Genomic DNA, 20,728 nt, shown 5'->3' on the forward strand with positions numbered 1-20,728 from the left:
TATTCTTATTCTATGACATGGGTTTACTTATAAAAAGCTGTTTGTGGTCATAGAACGTCTGCTCGAGGAGCCATTGTCTGAGTTTAGTTTGACGCACTTTTTGCAGTAACAATTTCACGCGGAAGGCAAATATACACTTTTCGACCTATAACATGTGCTAGCTTTTTAGTTTTCGCAAGTTTGTGCGATGCGAGTGGCAGCATTCCGGCGCGCGCGCTGCGCGTTGCGTACCTACGCGGGGCTTCGATGATTGGATTGAAGTCTACTTCATCACGTGTATTTATTGCCATATTATCATTAGTCATAATTCTGAAGCCGTTACCTTTTTAGGATTTTCCGCAGGTTATCCTATTGATAGGTTAGTTTATGTTTGTTTTATGGCAATCCTGAAAAGTTACGCGTTTCTGAGAAAAACCAAATTATGACTAACGAGAATGTGGAGAAACAATACATTATGACTTAAAACTACATATTATATGGGTAACAATTAGAGACCCACTCAATCATCATCCTCCTCGCGTTGTCCCGGCTGTTGCCGCGACTCATGGGAGCCTGAGGTCCGCTTAGCAACTAATCCCAAGCGACTGCCGTCTCACCTTCCAGGAGGAGAAACTAGGCCTTATTCGGATTAGTCCGGTTTCCTCACGACGTTTTCCTTCACTGAAAAGCGACTGGTAGATTGCAAATGATATATTATGTATACAATAAGTTCCGAAAAATTCATTGGTACGAGCCGACCTGTTTTAGAATCTGGGACATAATAAGTTTTTGGCAAAAAAAATATTTTTGGTACAAGCTTTTATCGCTGACTGTTGTACTTTTCTTTCCATAGGCAAATACATTCTAAAAGCCCCAAACACAATTAGATTTCGTTGTTTTATCACAGAGTTCTTATGGCTACCTCCTGTCTCCATCAACAGATCAGCTCAATGGTACTATAATATTGCATTGTCACCCGACTTACATGTGTATGCAAATTTTCCGCTTCATTGGAAGTCGGAAAGATGATCAAATTTAACTTGCAAAATTTGACCCTTACAAACATGTTACATACATATATATTACATACATAGGTATTAGGTACATTGAGAATGAGAATGAGAGAATGAGAAATTTATTGATAACATTATTAAATAATTTTACACGTCACACAGCATACACATCATTATCACAATAATACATAATAGAGTAGATTATCACAATATTAAATTATTCAGTTATTTTACATTGTTTTAATTTATTTTTGAAATTACATCAGTTTGGTCAAGTTAATAAAAAGCTTGTAAAAATAAAAATTAGCTAAGTTGATACCAATGCCGCATCTACATAATACTGTTATCTCCCTAAGCACTAATCCTTGTGCCAGCGACAGGGCGCGGCAGATATGAATTTAAGCACGCACCATGTGGCTTGCACCGGAATCGAATGTGACCCACTTCTATACAAACCCCACTGCTAATATCTCGTATGCACCTGTTTACCGAAACTGCACTTTATCAACAAGGATTAAAGTGTATAACACAGGATCGGCTTGATTTCAATTGATACAGTTAGTAAGATTGCGAAATTCTTTAGAACTATGTGGTAGGTGCAATTATATGCTGTGTTGTAACTAAATATTAGTCTAAGCTTAATTTATGTGTGATATTGAAGGAAAAAGGAAACGTGTCAATTTCACCCAATTTAACACGTTAAGGGTCTCCAAGCTCGGTTCTCCATACAAACGTAGTTCCGCTAAAACGAGTAGCTAGATTGCTCTAAACTTTGTACTTACAATAGAATAAGGTATATCTATATATGTCTGTAATTAGTTTATGTAGCTTCAGATACAATAGTTAAAAAAATACAGCGAATATAAGTTTTTCATACAAAACTTGTTATTGCTCTACTTCGTTTAATTGTTTTATAATCTGGAGCTATGTTAATTAATTTCAGACCTAGATATACCTCATGTCATTGTATTGTATTGTAGTAATATGTATTTAGTTGTACGTAAGATTTTTGAATAAACTTTTTTTTCATGTGCAGTTTCATTACAATCCGTAGTTTTAAAATGAGAATTGAACTACGTTTGTATGGGAAGGTGCAAATCGGCCGAGCTTGCCGGGGACTCTTAACAGTCCCCATACTGTTTTATTTTCCTTGTAAGTCCAAGCAAATTACTCCAATCACACGTCCGTGCTCCACATATGGGTCACCAACCAGATACCTACGCACTTCGATCGGAAGTAGCCCGCAAACATACAAATCAAACATCAAACATTTATTCAGCAAATAGGCCACAGGGGCACTTTTACATGTCAATTTTACAGACAATAAAGTTAACCCAAAATTACAAAAAACAATTACATAAATATAAATGTCAAATTACACAAAAAAAACTAATAAAAAATATACAAACAAGAAGTACTAAAATTGTTTAGAGATGTAAAAGTCTCTAGGTGTCAGAGATAAAATGTATATAATAATAAAAAAGATCATCAAATTATCCAGAGATGTAAAGGGTCTCCAAGACTTGAATTGTTATTTTTCCTGCTCAGTTATGTTCTCACATTTATAGACCTTTATCACCTTTACATGTATTAAAACCTTTTTCGTTATCTATGACGACCAGCAAAGAGTAAAGGTAACGACCAGTCTGACCTAGTGGGTAGTGACCCTGCCTGTGAAGCCAATGGTTCTGGGTTCGAATCCCGGTAAGGGCATTTATTTGTGTGATGAGCACAGATATTTGTTCCTGAGTTATGGAAGTTTTCTATGTATTTAAGTGTTTATATATTATATATATCGTTGTCTGAGTACCCGTAACACAAGCCTTCTTGAGTAAGTCCTATAATATTTTTTTATTGATTATTTATAACTATTCGTTACTCGCCGGCCACGTGTAATACTATGTGATCGGGCTCTCGGAACTGTGTGAGCGGCCTTCCCGCCGCAATTGTGTGACAGTAACGCCCGGCATTTCGCTCCGGACCATGCCCGCATTACATTACATACGTGACACGTAGACTCACACCTGGAGCTTGATTCCGATTCAATATTTTGTTATAGTTTTGAGCTGGTTTTGATACGACCTAGAAGCTCACGCTTATTGGTGCATGCTAAATTAATTAATTTAGTTTATTTTAGTTATTGTTTCATAGTTTTCTGATATATTCCGATTTATCCGTATATCTAATAGCACAATATTCATAAGAATCTCAAAATGGAGCCGAAATATGTGAAAGCTGATAGCGCAACCTACCAGGCAGACGCATTAATGGTTGCACTTTTCGGCGTTTTGAACATATATTAAATCACATTTACAATCGGGTCTATCGCGAATGAAAACTGTGTCGAAACGTCGGTAAATAAAGGTAACAAAATAAATTCGCGATAGACCCGATTGTAAAAGGCCTCCCCACTCTCATGATATATTTATATTGAGATTAAGTTTATGTTATGTAATATTATAGTATTGTAAGTTACGTGCTTCATTTGCAGTGCCCTTACAGGGTTCATAGCTTGATCACCATTTTAATGTAAGACCTTACTGTACCTATGAAAGCAATAAATTACTGATTACTGATTGAATGTGATTTAACCTTTTAGCAGCCAAGGGCCACATAGTAGTTAACGAAGTTGAAGCGGGCCGCGGGCCGCACTTTGTTAATATTCTGTGACTCATTAGACATTGTTGTTTGTCAATATTACCAAAGATAGATATAACTCCATATTACATACAAAATAGCCAGGGAGGCTCGCGGGCTGCTTGTTGCCGACCACTGGGGTAAAGTATGGTGTAGTTTAGGTACCTAAAGGGGCCCACTGACTATCAGTTCGCCGGACGATATTGGCCTGTCAGTTGTTCGAAACTGTCAAATTTTTGTTCTAACTGACAGGCCGATATCGTCCGGCGAACTGATGGTCAGTGGGCCCCTTAAGTACCTACTAACAGCTATAAAGTATCCAAGTGTTAGGTAGGTATGTAAATGTCTAAATTAAAATAAAATGTAGCCAATAGATGCAGATATTTGATTGCAAACCCAGAACTAGACTCATGTAGCCAATCAGCGTCAAAGATAACGAGTAACGAAGCCCGAGAAATGTCTCAATATTTTATAAAGTAAGTGGGCTGTAAGGCCTTAATAATTCTCTAGATTGCTCTTGTAAATCAACAACACATACATACATATATATACATACATATATATACATATATATTGTGTACATTTGCATGCTAACTAGCAAAATATGTCTTAGTGCAGAAATATGTTATCTATACCATCTCATTGTACCATATTTTAAGCAAATAAAGAATATTTATTTTATTTATTTATTTATTTAACAACCTACTAGTCTAGTCGGTATGATGACCTGCCTAGGAAGTAGGAGATCCCGGGTTCGAATCCCGGTGAGGGATGGGGGGATTTATTTGTGTGTTTTCCACGAATATTTGTTCCTGACTTATGGATATTACTAAGTATATAAAGTCACTATATGTTTTGCACTAGACAAAATATGAAACAAAGAAGTGAATCACGAATACTATTGAATGAGACAAAGAAAAAAGTGCCCCCAGTTTTTCATACAAATTTTGGGTGTCAGTTTTGTAACGGTCCATACAAAATGTATGTGAAAATGCGTTACAAAACTGTAATTTTATTGGGCTTATTTTTTTCTTTTTAAATCGATAGTCCTCGTGATTCTCAGTAGAAATAACCCAAAAGTTGATGGATTTTCGAAAAAAAGTAAATGGTACACTTTTAAGTGAAAATGCCTATACGGAGAAAACGGTGGGAAAAGCTTTTCGTCAAAAAAAATAAAGCTAATAAAAAAAAAAAAAAAATATCTTTATTTCAGAACATTTAAAATTCCATACAATATTGTCAGTACCATCGTTATAGCTAATGATACAGCTTTATACCTAATAGGTTATGCAGACTGCACTTTAAAAAGGAGGTTTAAAGGAACAAGCCATAGTATTGTAAGACAATGTAGACAGACACAGTCCTGTTGTATGAAATAATGAATATCTAGTCCCACATACGGCCCAAGTTCTGTCGCTACCCAAAGCACAGTATACTTACAATAATACAGTAACTCAACTAACCTTGTTAACTACAGAACCCTAAAAAGTCTAGAAATTTCATTTACACCCAACGCGTACTTAGTTTCCTCAGCCATCTGAGCAGAACAGGACCAGACAGTTAGGAAAAGCTCATGATCACTGGTCGCATGAGGAAGCGTACGCATGGACGCATGGCTAAGCGCTGGGCGGACAGAATAACATCAGAAACTGAAGCCACATTACAAACTAGCATACTCCGGGCGTAAGTTAGAGCGGATTGGACAGCACAGAATATCCACAATCGTCATGTTCCTCAGTCATGCATGAAGATACGATAAAGAAGAAGTCTCACTTAGTACCTAGATACGATGTCTCCCTAGAGGCTTTTCATACTGATTCACACAGAAATCAAATTCCTTAACCGTGCACCTTCGGTTACTGCCTGTAGCTTTATACTGTGCACGTTGCGAAATATGTATCAAGTGCAACTCCTGCGCACATATATAGCACGCGTGCGCCGGTCCTGCCACACGTGCTGTCTACCTCCAAGCAAGATCATGATCGCTAAGGTACGATTTCTGTATTAAATTGTTTTAATGTTTGTATCAAAAATTATAGATATATTTAAGAATAACAAAATGAAAAGAGGTCAATAATAATTATTAAATTAAATTAAAAATTAACTTTAAAATCATTCAGTCCCCAGGTGGGACGTTTAATGAGGCATAAATTTTAGAAAATAAGTATATTATATTTTAAACCTATTTATTACGTCCAACCGAAATGAATTTGTCGGTCATAGGCACAGTTGCCTTCAGATATGGGCATTTTTCTGTAAAGTGATACACTCGTTTTTTTTTAAGGTAAGTAAATTTAATGTTATTTCTACTCAGAATCATGAGCTGATCCAACCTCCTAGGAGAAAAAAAAATGTCCCAAAACTGTCATACATTTTACGTACTCTCCATTCCGTTACCGCCATACAGTGTTTGAAAAGTGGTAACGAAATGGAAAAATAAAACTTGGGACGCTTTTTTTCCTAGTAGGATCGAAAGAGCTCGTGATTCTCAGTAGGAAAAACATTAAATTTTCCTACCTTAAAAAAAGGCGAGTGTATCTCTACAAAAAATGCCCATATATATCGGACAGGCCGAGGCGCTCACAAATATCTGAACACGCCTTTATTGTCAAAGCGTTAGAGTGCGTGTTCAGATATTTTTGAGCACCTCGGCCTCTCCGATATATCTGATGGCATACCGAACAACTTTCACTGTAGAGCCAACCTTGCGATATCGTGAAAAATTCTAAAATCTATGAATTCCTATTCCAGCTTCCCAGCTGTTATTCTTTTTTCTTTTTTTTAATATAAAAAGAGATAAAAAAGAGATAAAAAATGTTTTTATTGCACTTGCAGTCATTTATATGGACTTGCAGTTTTGTCTACAGTACTACTCGTACTCGTAGTGAACATGAACGCCAAATTTCAACCCGTTCACAACTAATAAAAGCTTGAAATTTTAAAAATAGGCCAGCTTAAGAACCTGGCCTTCTTTGGTGCAAGTTATAACTATAATAAAGTGTGTGTTTTAGTTGTCTGAAAATAAATTGTATCTCATTTTGATTAGATTAATTGTGTGTTGTGCAGTTGTTAGTAGCGGTGTGCGCGCTGGCGGCGGCGGCGGCGGTGCCGGTCTACGCGCCGCTAGGACACGGCTACGCGCCCGCTCTCGCTCCCGCCTATGCGCCCGCCATCGCTCACGCCTATGCGCCCGCCATCGCTCCCGCCTATGCGCCCGCCATCGCGCATGCGCCGGTGAGTCAATTTTTATTTTTTATTTTTTTTATTAGCCTACTTTGGTGTCCCACTGCTGGGCAAAGGCCTCCCCTCGTTTTCTCCACTCGACCCTGTCATCGGCATTTTCCCACCATTTGGGGTAGAATGCATCCAAGTCGTCCCGCCATCCCCTTTTTGGTCTGCCTGAACCCCGGCCTGCACCGTCTATGGTGCTCCGTGGGTCCCACTCAGTAACCATTTTGGCCCACCTTTCCGGCCAATCAATTACCAAAGGTATTTGAATTGAAACAACCAAACTACAAGGGCCATTTTATTTAAGTTGTACACGGTTGTACACAACTTTTATTTTATTTGGGATTTTCTATGTAGTTTCTGTTCAATCACGAGCTCTATCGATCAAAGAATTTCGTTACCGTCATACAAAGTCTTTGAAAAATGGCAACGGAATGGAAATAAAAACCTTGGGAAACTTTTTTCTCCTATCAGGATTGAAAGAGCTCCTGATTCCTGGTAGAAATAATATAAAAAAACACCCAAATCTGAGAATAATGAAATGTATAATTTGAAATAAACATATAACAAATATTATAACATAGGTAACGAAATGCTGTAGTGAACTAATATGAATATTAGACCGATCTCAAGCCCTGCACGCCGCCGACACAGGGACAAAACCAAACCGCAGACCAAAAGACATCAACGAACGTTGACCCTAGTTCGTGCAATTATTTCGTTTGACTCTCTGTAAAAGTATTGTACGTGTAAACTGTGTAATACGCTGGGCCAAAAAATTGTTAACAAAAACCATTGCGTGTGTGTTTATCAAAGCTTAATAAGAATATTTTGAAGATAGAAGGAAGATATTATGAAAGTTTTGATCTTCAAAATATGTTTGGTTAAATAATTGTATTTTAATTTTTAATGACATTATGTAATAGATGTGTTTTTGTGAGTAAGAAAGCTAATAGAACATAACTTATTGCTGTGGCGCGACGACCCGAAGTGGACCGGAACATGGAAGACCGCCATGCTACTCTGTCCAAAGCCGTTTCTGTCCATAGGACATAAAGTACTTAGAAATTAACCTAATCAACTAATTTTTGGCCAGGTAATCCACGCCGAGCCAGTAGACCCCAACCCAGCGTACAGCTTCTCGTACGGCGTGGCGGACCCGTCCACGGGCGACCAGAAGAACGCCGCCGAAACGTTGCAGAACGGCGTCGTCCACGGCTCATACAGCCTCGTGGAGCCGGACGGACATGTCCGGAAGGTTACGTACACGGCCGACAAGGTTAATGGGTTCAATGCTGTTGTGGAGAGGACTGGAGCAGCTGCTCATGCGGTTAGTGGTTATTATTCGCTGATTTAAACTTTCACGATTTCTACACATTATTTCAATTGTGGTCTTCTCTGAGACCACGGGGACAACGCCGTCCTCAAAACGTCGGAGCATAGAGTAACTTATACTAGAGCGGTACTGTCATAGTAAATTTTGTAACCCCAGTAAATTCACTGCCATCTGTCGACACACTTTAAAACTAAAAATAAATATTTATAAAAATACGATAAAATATATTTAAATATGGATAAATATTTTTTTTATTTGCATTAATTATTTTTATATTATTTTGACCTATGTTCTTTCACTGGTATGCGTTAAAATTATAAATAACAAATGAAACAGTCAACGCCCTCTATACGAGTGTAGGCCAAAACTAGTGGCGCCATCTGATCGAGAATCAAATTTTCGTGATTTTCGAGGCACGTTTTTTCCTTAGACTGTATCCATCTATTACGGAGTTATATCTATCTTTGGTCGGAGGTATATCTTAAAACTTTAATACGTGATTAAGTCCCGTTTTACAATTTAATAGTGACTATTATTGTTACTGAAAAAATGATTCTACTGTAATTGGAGAAAGCGAACCTCCTAAAATAATCTATAGGGTACAGAAAGCTAAATACAGTTCTCCAATAAATGATACGATACTTAGCTAGATAGACTGCCTTTTTCTCTAGACCTATGACAGGCGTGGCTCACTCCGCGACATCGTCGCGTCGCTACAAGTACATGCGGCCCACACCAATTTTGGTGTCTAGCCATAGTAATTGCCGCGCACCGCTACGGAACGGACGCCTGTTCGCGCTTACGCCACCTAGTGGTCATATCTGTCGTAATAGACGCGTTTTGTTAGAGAGTGTGCCTATGATGATGATTAAGGCCGATGACGATAAACGATAACAACAAGTCAGTAGGTATGGAATTTTGTATTGCAAAAAGGTCTATCATCATCTCCCAGTCCTTGCGTGCCAGCTAGGTATCTGCTATATGTGAAAACCTAACCTTTCCATCTGTTCTCAGGCACCCGTAGGAGTAGCGCACGCCCCGTTGGCGCTGGCGCCCGCGCCGGTGGCCGTGGCCGCCCCCGCCGCCCGCTACACGCTCCCCGCCGTCGCCCACCCCTGGGGCTAACCGACCACCCGCCCTCGCATTGTTGACCAACACCCGCTCTAGTTATAGCAAAGGTTAAGCAAGGTTAGTCTGTGATATTTTGAAAATGAGGCGTTTTAACGACTGTGCAAAAATCAAGCGGCGTTTTTCTGTTTTAAATCCGTTTGTGTTTTGTTTGAAGTTGTAAAAACGTCTAAGTTTTGTGAGAGCGAGCGCAGAATGGCAAGGGAATGGTTTTTGAATTTCGACGGTTTAGTTTAAAAGTATTATTCGTGGTTGTTGCTCAGCAATGCTCGCCCATGGACCGAACGACTCGAATATTGTTTATTTATTTAATGCTTTGACTGTTGCCTACGAACATGATCTTGACGCGTTTACGTATGTAAATATAATGTACCGTTATAATAAATAGTTAATAAATAAATGCAAGTTTTGCACCGACTAATATTTTTCATTTTCCTCGAATTTTTACCTAGTAAGAGATACCTGTTTGTTGAGAGGTGTTGAGGACCTAAACAGGTTCTATTTGTTCTATTAGTGTCCACTTAAAAAATATTTTCTCATTTTCAACTAATAAACAGGCAATCAAAAGATCCGAGTGTATCCGGACCTAAGTAACAACATCACTCAAGGAAAAAGAAATATTTGACCAAGATCTCTTCCAACAGTTACGAGTGATAAATCAATCAGTATGTCGGAATCCTGACTAAATACAGCTTTAAATTGCTGTCAACTTGCGAGGCTGACGTGGCTGACCTAAAAATGATCACAATTTGCTTCAACTTTGTCATCGCTTCTTAATTTGAGGTAGTAAAGTACATTTGAAACCTGTTTTAGTACAGTGAACGTTAAAGATCACCATATACCTACATTAGGTGACCTACACTCAAGAAACTCCTATGGTTTTCAAAAAGTAGCATTCACCGCCAAATGAGAGCCTCACGAGCGATAGTGTTACAGGTTCCTCAGCACCGCGAGTTTTCGGTACCGCGCAACCAAATATTGGAATAATATACCACCGTATCGACTGTAGTTTGAGATGCCATGTTTGTAAACGTGACCGAGGTCTGAACTCACGATTTTTGACTATCAACACATACGAAAGATTAATATACTACTCCATCTTGATGATGATGATGCCTGCAATACGGCCACATCTCAAAATTAATGATTTTTGGAGATTAGACATTAGATCGAGATTAGAGACACGAGATTAGATCGTAATATGAAAACAATAGTGAAAAGTATCCTAGAATTTGGTGCCCAAGTGGCCGTATTGCAGGCACCATACGTTGGTGTTAGGTGATATGTGGTCGAAAAATAACCCACTGTATAAATGGGTCAAAATCGCTCTAGAAAACGGTCGTTTTCGTGCGGACAATAATTAATAATTTGGATTTAATATTAAGGTTACTTATACCTCTATTATACAGTGTTTAAGAAGTAATTACATTTATCGGTGTATGTCGGTCAGTAGACTGGGTGAAGTTTCCGCCGCCTAACGAGCTATTACCATGTGGTTAGGGCAAGACTTCCTACCGTATGTTAATCGAGGCAGCCCTGTAAGGCAGCTGGATACTACGTAGATTATTATCGGATATAGGTAAACGTTACAAAATAATGGATAATATTCATTTTACTGGAGACTATAGAAAACTTATGTTTGACTCATTTAAAACTCTGCTGGGTATTCAGCTATTCCATGCAACGGCTTAGGTGCCTATGTCAGTTTGTCCGCATTGTATTTTAAATAATTTAAATTACTACCAAGTTTTAGGACAAGGGAGCTTAAAATAAATAAATAAATTATAGGACATTTTTACACAAATTGACTAATCCCCGCACTAAGCTCAAGAAGGCTTGTGTTGTGGGTACTCAGACAAAGATATATATATAAGAAAACAACCATGACTCAGGAACAAATATATGTTTCATCAAACAAATAAATGCCCTTACGGGGCCCGGGGATTCGAACCCGGGAACATCAGCTTCATAGGCAGGGTCACTACCCACTAGGCCTGGCCGGTCATCAAAATAATAAAATACATATATATATTCATAACGGGTCACTCACATGTCGATCGTTTTTTGACTTAAAATACGTGAGTGACCCGTTATTAATACATTTAATATGTCTGTGTCTCACGGAAGTTTTGTTATTAACTTACTAGAATTTAACTAGATCATCGTTTCTCTGCGATCTCAATATCTGCTTAATTTATTTCAACGTGAACCTGCGCCATCTGCGTCTACAGTGTTGCAATAATAAAGTCATTAATAAACCTAGAATATATTCAATTAGCTTTTAATTAGTTGCCAGCACCCTACTTCCAGAGCAACTGAATACGCGATTAAGTTTCATCCGCAAAAAACGCCTTCATTCAAGCGAGAAACAAATTTTCTAAATCGGTATGTCGTCTAATTTTAATTTGTTTTTGTTCAAAATTAGACCTTATTCATAAGTACCTAAAGTTTACTCTTTACGCAGTAAGCTTTATATAAAAGCGGTTTGAAAAAGAGTTCATGCCATGCAGGTAAAAACTTGCTCAGGCTATATCGAAAGTCAGGTCAATTATTCGTACAATGTTACACTACACGAGCCGACTCGCAGGAAACGCGCAAATCAACAAGGATTCAGAGAGACATAAGTATAGTATATTACTTCGTAAAGACCGCCCTTTCGAGCACTACGAATGGTGCCGATACATTGGAGTCAAAATCGCATTTAGTTACACCAGCGCGCTCAGTCGTGTGATAGCCTAGTAAGTGTAATTAAAAATAACATTACAGCCTTAGATCGAAATTTAGAATTTACGAACCGAATCGCCTACGTGTTATAGCACCATTTAGTGTAAATAAAACTACGTAAACGGATTATATCGCGTATATTGAATTTATAATACATCCCGACATAATCAGTTTACATAGTTTTATTTCATGAGTAACACCATATATATAGTGTAATCAAAAAGTAGGTATTTTATTAAAACTTAAACAATAACTTCCACCATAAATTAAAACTAAAACATGAATTCAATTATATAAAGAGCTAAAGCTAATAGTAAAGCTCTGTGGAGACCCAGTCGCTCATGTTGTTCCTAATGATGTACCTCCTCAGCTCATCGCCAACAATCATCAGCACGCAGAACGGGATCGAGAGAAAGAAGTGGTGCGCGGGAAGAGACTCCGTGCCGAACACTATGTTACAACCGGGCACGTACGTCACTATCACCGCCGCCAGCAAATCCACCACAATACTTGCGTTCAGCACGTGGTTCCTCATACCCTTCTTGATCAACGAAATCCGGCGTGTCTTGCAAATAATCACGTCAGCGATTTGGGCCCAGCAAGTAGCCACGAAGTAAGCCGTCTGCGCACGTTTCTCTAATTTCTTCCTGTCATCAAAATGCCAAATATGGCCGAGCGTATTTTCCACGGTAGCATCCTTCTTTTCCCAATTGTTGCGAATGAAGAAAAGGGTCGACGGGAAGAATCCGCTCTCAGCGAACACTATGAAATAACTAAATATGCCGGCAAAAAATTGTATCAGTCCTATCTGGAAATAAGCCATATATATCAAGAATTTGTTGACTAGGTGATCCGACTGCTTTCGGGGCGGTATGGACATAATGTCTTCCTCGGAAGTCTCGTAAGCCAGGCTGATGGCGGGGAGCAGGTCCGTACCCACATTGATGACCAGGATAAGCATCAGCGTTAACGGTAACGGTATCCCCAGGATCGCATACAGAACAAACGGCAGCATTTCTGGCGTATTCGACGTAAGCGTGTAAGCGATAGTCTTCTTCAAATTATCGAATATTCTCCTCCCCTCTTGCACGCCCAGCACAATGGATGAGAAATTGTCGTCCAAGAGTATCATGTCTGCGGCTTTTTTAGATACTTCAGTGCCGGTAATCCCCATCGCTATTCCGATATCGGCCTTCTTCAGCGCCGGCGAGTCATTGACGCCATCACCGGTCACCGCTACGCAGTACTTCAGCGACTGAAATGCTTCAACTATCATCAGCTTCTGCTGGGGACTAGTGCGAGCGAACGTGATCTCTTCGTATCTGTTTAAAGTTTTCTTGAGATCCGATTCCCCCATTTTCCTGAGGTCGTCGCCGGTGATAACGGCGGCGGTGAACTGCTTGCGCACGTGCGGCGGCACGTCTGCCACCTCGATGTGGTGGTCGAAGGCGTAGTCGTAGGCGGTGGGCTGCGTGATGGTGCCGCACTTGCGCGAGATGGCCAGCGCCGTCACGGGGTGGTCCCCCGTCACCATCACCACCTTGATCCCCGCCTGCCGGCATATATTTATGTACAGGTCGATATCCTCCCTCGGCGGATCTATCATTGATACCGCACCGATGAATGTCAAATGCTCAAGAGGAAAGTTACGCTGCTCCGTGTCGAATTTGTAATCGGCAGGAAATTCTGACATTGGCAGCAGTATGTCGCAGTAGCCTATGACGCGTTCGCCCATGTTGGCAAGCTTTATAAAATTGACTTTCAGATCTCTCTTGAGCTGCACGCTCAACGGCACCCTTCCGTCGTCGGTCGCTATTTCCGAGCAGTGCTCCAGTATTATTTCGGGGGCGCCCTTCATGATCAAAGTAAAGTAAGCTAGACGCGGGTGCCCGGGCTCTTCATGCAGGCGATGAATGGTCACTTGATATTTCCAAGCCGAGCTGAACGGTATTTCGGCGACTTTTGGATTTTCCTGCTGCGTTAGGGTCGCCGAGCGGGTCTCCTCCATGTATCGCAATATGGCACACTCCGAAGCATCTCCGATAATCTTCCTCTTTGCAATCGGTAACATGCGGGTCTCGTGACTGAACTGTGCTCTAAGATTAAGGGATGCATCTAAACATAATTCTGCATACGTAGGGTCAGACACGTGAGTGTGATCCGTATTCTCGTATATATGAAAGTTGCAGAACAGATGAGATACACTCATTCGGTTTTCAGTTAATGTTCCCGTCTTGTCAGAGCAAATGACGGAGGTCGAACCCAAAGTTTCTACAGCTTGGAGACTCTTCGCGAGGCAGTTTTTTTTCTTTAACTGCTTAGCGGATAACGTCATGCAGACTGTCAGAGTGACGATGAGTCCTTCTGGTACGTTTGCCAGGATTATGCCGAGCATGTACTGCAGGGCGCTGAGCCAATTCCTCTGCGCCAAATATACCATGATGAAGAAGATAATTCCAAAACCGAACGCGACTATGCAAATTATTTTGATAAAACGAGTGATCTCTTTAGCGATGGGAGTTTCGACTTTCTCTAAGCCGGTCACGAGGCCGGCAATCTTTCCTATCTGCGTGTTTTCTCCGGTGTCGACGACCATGGCCCTCGCGCTACCTTCGACAATGGGACAAGTGAAGAAAGCCATGTTTTTCGATTCGAGCGGGTTGACGTGCGTGAACTCGGTGCGGTGGACGATCGGCTTGGACTCCCCGGTCATCGACGACATATCAGTGGAGAAGGTTGAGCACGACAATATGCGCACGTCGGCCGGGACCGTCTCCCCCGCCTTCATCTCGACGATGTCACCAATCACAATATGACTGTTAGGTATTATTTTTACAATTCCGTCCCTAACGACTGTAGCGTTCGGTGGGATGAGGTTTTCGAATCCGCTCATGGTGGCCACGTTTTGGGCTTCCACGTAAAATCCGAACGTGCCAGTTCCTATGATGGTGACCGTGATAACGATGCCGAGGTAGAGATATTCGTACTTGTTGTGTCCACCGCCGTGACCCGTGTCGATGAGGTCGGCGGTGCCGAAGCCGATGAAGTTGAGGATGGCGCCGGCCCAGAGGACGCACTGGAACCAGCCGAAGAAGTTGTGGCGGAAGATCTTCCAGTAGCTGGTGCCATGGAGGTCCTTGAGGGCGTTGGGGCCGTGCAGCTGCAGGAGCTCGGCCGCTTTGCCCTCGGAGAGCCCGTCCTTGAAAAAAAGTCAAAAAGGGCATTTAGGGCATTAGGGCCTATTTAGGCGTCGGCCCATTGTACTTACAATGGAGGATTTCGGAACAGGTTCGTAAATTTCTAATACAATTTTTTACACCAGTTTATCCATCAGACTACCTAAGATACCCTCTCTAATACTTAGTAGAAGAATGTAGCTAATTGTACAGTCACAGCATTACCTGAGATCACCCCCAAACGGTTATCTCACTGTGTTTTAAAATGGAGACCTTAGGGTCCTCGAAACATTACGCGAGTGACTATTAAAACTACGTAAAATTAGCTTAATTAAAGTTAGATAGGGTAAGAAAAGAAAATGATGAGTGTCGTGGAACACTCGGTTGGAACGAAGTTAAGAAAGGCTGGTGACGTGTTCATGCTCATGCTCATGCTCCTGGTCATGCTCATGGTCATGGTCATCTTTTTGTCTTGTCTTGTGTCTTAGGCCTTGGGTCTTGTCCTTGTCGAGTTTTGTTTTGTTCTGTCTGCTCTGCTCTACCTACTCTGTTCTGTTCTGTTCTCTAGTACGTCGATCTGTAGTGTAGTGGCTTGTAAAGCCAATATTTAACATTACATACATACATATACATACATACATACATACATATAATCACGCCTATTTCCCGGAGGGGTAGGCAGAGACCACGGATTTCCACTTGCTACGATCGTCCTGACATACCTCTTTCGCTTCCTTCACTTTCATAACATTCCTCATACACGCTCGCCGGATTAGGGTGTTCTTGACCTGGCCTTTCTTTAGGATTTCCCCGATCTGATCAGAGAAAGTCCGCCGAGGTCTGCCCCTTCAAACTCCCGTTTCTACCTCTCCCTTATACTATACCAATATTTAACATTTGCATCTATCGCACTTGTATGGTATGTGACGCCAATATCAAACATTTGCATCAATCGCAGTAATATGGTCTGTGACGGCAATATCAAACATTTGCATCTTTCGCAGTAATATGGTATGTGACGCCAATATCAAACATTTGCATCTATCGCAGTAATATGGTCTGTGACGGCAATTTCAAACATTTGCATCTTTCGCAGTAATATCCCAGGTAGCAAAATGACGTCAGATGACGTCAGCGACGTCATAATGACGGCATTATTACGTCATTATGACGTCGCTGACGTCATTTGACGTCATTTTGCTACCTGGGATGGTATGTGACGCCAATATTAAAAATTTGCATCTATCGCAGTAATATGGTATTTGACGTCAATATCAAATATTTGCATCTATCGCAGTAATATGGTATGTGACGGCAATATTAAACATTTGCATCTTTCGCAGTAATATGGTCTGTGACGGAAAATCTTAGGTACACATTTTTTCGCCTAGCCCCCATCCGCAAACCGTCGGATAAGGAACTTCGTTCCAAAAACACTGAGACAAGAAAAACACTTGTAGGGAATCCTCATAGGTACTGTTTTTCTTGCCCCGAACAAAACACTTCAGTACATGTTCCTTTTGCCCCACTTGACCCTACTTACCTTCTCGTGTCGATGGTTTCAGAATATGCGACACCAGAAGGTAGCGAACTATCGTTCGCATCACGGCAAGGGCCTGGCACTTTTTGATAGAGAAAGATAGTCTTATTGCGATTCCTATAAGAAGAAAGAGAAAATAGTCCCATGCCAAAGCATGGGACAAATCCTTATCACCGACCGGCTGGCATCATAGTAGGAGGCGATGGCGAAATACCGAAATTTATAAGAGTGAAAGAGAGAAAATCCTATGCTGCCCAAATTTTATATGAATATTCTTTCTTACCCCAGGTCGGTCGGTGGCGCGTCTATAACTACTTGTATATACTATGTCTATGCATCAAGGGCATTGAACTATTACTACGTATAGAACCGGCACAGAGAACCAGTATTTTGCGTCACGAGTTGTCGGCCGACCACTATGGAAGCGGAGCATGAATCTCGCGACGCGTAAGCGCCATGAATTTCTCGGCGCTTACGTTTCGGTCGCGTGGTTCACGCCCCGATTCCGACAATGTCATTGTTTGGTATGGCCAATGGCTTATCTATGAAGTAAAATAAGCTCAATGATCACGAGTGATCTCAGGTAAGGTATGTCATCAATCATCATACCTTAATGCTGGTACAGTAGAGGGCTTCCAGCTGTTGCGGCGACAGACAATGGTCCCCGTGGTGAGTCTCCTCAAGTGCGTGCGCCATTTCAGTCCCATGCTGCACCGACGTCAGGCTGGTTCTTTTTGGTCTCTTACTGTCCGGCATTTTAAACCAGTTCACTATTCTCTTTGAAATTAAATACAATACCCCACTGCGACTGATGGTTATTTGTCATTAAACTCTGACTAAATCTGACGTTACATTTTTATAGCTTTCTAGAAATGTTACGTCCGTGTCATAGTGATAGAGGTTTTAATAAAGACTATGAGTAATAAACAAGTAGGAGTCGGACTCGCGCACGAAGGGTTCCGTACCATTACGCAAAAACAGCATAATCACGTTTGTTGTATGGGAGCCCCACTTAATTTTTTTTTCTGTTTTTAGTATTTGATGTTATAGCGGCAACAGAAAATACATCATCTGTGAAGATGTCAACTGTCTAGCTATCACGGTTTATGAGATACAGCCAGCCAGAGAGTGACAGACAGACAGACAGACGGACGGACAGCGGAGTCTTAGTAAAAGGGTCCCGTTATTACCTTTTGGGTACGGAACCCTAAAAATCAAATCAAAATGAACGCTATTAAATATGTATTACCATCACTTGGCCAACACGAGGAAACAACTCAAAATTAGCATCAGACTTTCTCATCAGTTTTCGAACAATTAGAAATACAAAATTCAAAATTGAAGATTCAATAACGCCTTTACGAGAAAAACAAGTTTTCTCAGAATTAAAACATGTAAAAGCTCTTAAAACATTTTATTCCAAAAAATACCATTTTTACGATTACCTTACGGTGATTTTACAGTGTGTTATTTTTACATAGTTACAGACTTGTTGTAAATACTCTGAGAATCATTTCATTTGCGTGCGTATGACATAATTCTTTTGGCATATTTTGTTACGTATAACCTCAATTTCTAGGAGAGATTTCTCCGTGAGGCAAATAGATATTTCATATCCACACGAACCCTACGCAAACCCGCTGCTCTCATACTGAAACGAATTTTCTTTGTATAACATGTTATAACAACAAAATCTAGTACCAGACACAGATAACTGTACTTAACTTTAATATTAATTTCACGTAATTTAACATAGTTAATATGGGGCATTTTTTATGAAAAGGGACCTTATTGTCGATGGCGCTTACGCCGCACAGCGTCGCGCCGCATTGTATTTATATCGGAGCATCGTTAATGGCGTAAGCGCCATCGACAATAAGGTCCCTTTTAATAGAAAATACCACAAATGATAGCGTAACATCGATTGTATGGGAGCGGCTTTTTGGTGGCCTGTTCGTGTGACTTTAAATTTTTTTATATTGATTACATTTCCAAATGTTAAATGATTCCAACCAGACAAGGAGTCTGGTTGGTTCCAGTATTTTTCTACCTTATTCTTATTAACTTATTTTATTAACAATAAAATACATTCAGGTTTATCTTAAAACTAAAATTGCTTACATATAAGTCGTCTTCAATAGAACTTGCAAATAATGTTAACAAATATGACAGATTTTGTTAGCGTTTGACACATAACCTAACATTTTTACGAATGTTATTATCACTGAAATATTAATAATTAACATATAATTTAACTAAAAATTTATACAAATAAAATATTTAAGTATATAGACTGTTGATAAGGTCATGGTTGTCCTTTTAAAGAGCGAGATTACCAAGTAATGAAGGTAAAATAGTTTTTTTACATTATTTGCAAGTTCTATTGACGACGACTTGTATAGATATTTTATTTCATCGTAAATAAAAATATAGGAACTAACATAGATACATACAGTTTAAAATGCTACTATACTAAAACACACCACTAAACTCTGATTTATAATTAAACTAGCTTTTGCCCGCGACTTCGTCTGCGCGGACTTAGTAACAGCAGCTAAAGTAAATATAGCGCCTGGAAAAATTCTCATAGCAATCTAAATTTGAGCATATTATGCACACAAATTAGCAGGCACTTCGTTAATTATCTCAATTCCACCCCGCTTTTTACTTTCTTAAGGGATGATTTTCGGGATAAAAACTATCCTATGTCCTTCTCAGGGACTCAACCTATCTCTATGCCAAATTTCATCTAAATCGGTTCAGCGGTTTAAGCGTGAAGAGGGAACACACAGACAGACAGACAGACTTTCGCATTTATAATATTAGTATGGATTCCAATAACCTAACCTCACTTTTTCTCTTTTCCGTGTTTTAAGAAACTAAACAAAGCTAAAAGGATAATCTATATTTATTTTAAATGCTAGAGTATGCAAAAGGGAAATTAGAGTTTACTTCTTTACATATTTTCCATTATTACGAAAGAAAAAGTATCTGTCTGAGTGAGGTTAGTTTTTTGGAATTTAATTACAAATCAGGCGCGAAATTCAAATTATTTTATGGGAGGGGAAATCTTCGCGCCTACATTTTTTTGAATTTACCGCCTTTTTCTACTAAGTTGGTGTTTCACAAGTATAATTATAACAATAAACAAGTAAATTGTTCACAATATCACATAAAAAAATAATTTCTACAGTGATGTGTATCTTTAACAACAGTCAGTGTATAATGTACAATCAACCAATTTGATTTCTAGGCTGTAGAACCTTGTCACTTTAACTAAGATACATGACAACACTTAATAAACACTGTAGTATAGTATGAATTATCTTTCACGTTTTTTCGGGCTCTGGCCCTAATCTGTTAAACCAAAGATACAGTCTAAGGAAAAAACGTGCCTCGAAAATCAAGAAAATTTGATTCTCGTTCAGAGGGCGCTACTAGTTATGGCCTACAGTCGTATAGATGGCGTTGACGGTTTCGTTTGTTATTTAACAATTTTAACGCATATCAGTGAAAGAACATGGGTCAAAATCATAAAAATAATTAATGCAAATAAAAAAAATCATTTATCTATATTTAAATACATTCTATCGTATTTTTATAAATCTTCATTTTTAGTTTTAAAGTGTGTCGACAGATGGCAGTGAATTTACTGGGGTTACAAAATTTACTATGACAGTACCGCTCTAGTATCAGTTACTCTATGGTTAAACAAAAGCCTTTGTTTCTTTTAAGAGTGGTCTTCAGCACGTGCCAAAGTAACCAAGTCATTTAAAAAACTATCGTGATAGTATTAAGGTTCAAATTTATGTGACAGCTCATTCAGAGGACAATCAGGGTGGGCTTTTCTTTTCTTTGTAGATAACAAAGCGTGTTATCTCCGAATGGGCTGTTTCATGAATTTGAACCATATAAATATGACGGTAAATTTGCTTTTTAAACGGGCTTGTAACCGTCAAATTTCTTA

At 39.7% G+C, this 20,728-nt stretch overlaps 2 protein-coding genes across 2 annotated transcripts; one reads left to right on the forward strand and one right to left on the reverse strand.

Moving 5' to 3' along the window:
* The first annotated feature begins 5,508 nt into the window (after nt 1-5,508).
* Nucleotides 5,509-9,738, forward strand: LOC134744025 (cuticle protein 7-like). Its single transcript, XM_063677662.1, has 4 exons — nt 5,509-5,619; nt 6,696-6,863; nt 7,954-8,187; nt 9,208-9,738. Exons 1-4 carry the CDS (start codon nt 5,524-5,526, stop codon nt 9,316-9,318), a joined length of 609 nt encoding a protein of 202 aa, XP_063533732.1. The 5' UTR covers nt 5,509-5,523; the 3' UTR covers nt 9,319-9,738.
* A 2,606-nt stretch (nt 9,739-12,344) lies between these two features.
* On the reverse strand, nt 12,345-17,517 carry LOC134743974 (sodium/potassium-transporting ATPase subunit alpha-B-like). Its single transcript, XM_063677605.1, has 2 exons — nt 17,371-17,517; nt 12,345-15,256 (listed from the first exon to the last, which is right to left on the reverse strand). Exons 1-2 carry the CDS (start codon nt 17,515-17,517, stop codon nt 12,353-12,355), a joined length of 3,051 nt encoding a protein of 1,016 aa, XP_063533675.1. The 3' UTR covers nt 12,345-12,352.
* Nucleotides 17,518-20,728: the final 3,211 nt, after the last annotated feature.

This window comes from Cydia strobilella, chromosome 9 (assembly GCF_947568885.1).
Source record: "Cydia strobilella chromosome 9, ilCydStro3.1, whole genome shotgun sequence".
Classification (NCBI taxonomy): Eukaryota; Metazoa; Arthropoda; class Insecta; order Lepidoptera; family Tortricidae; genus Cydia; species Cydia strobilella.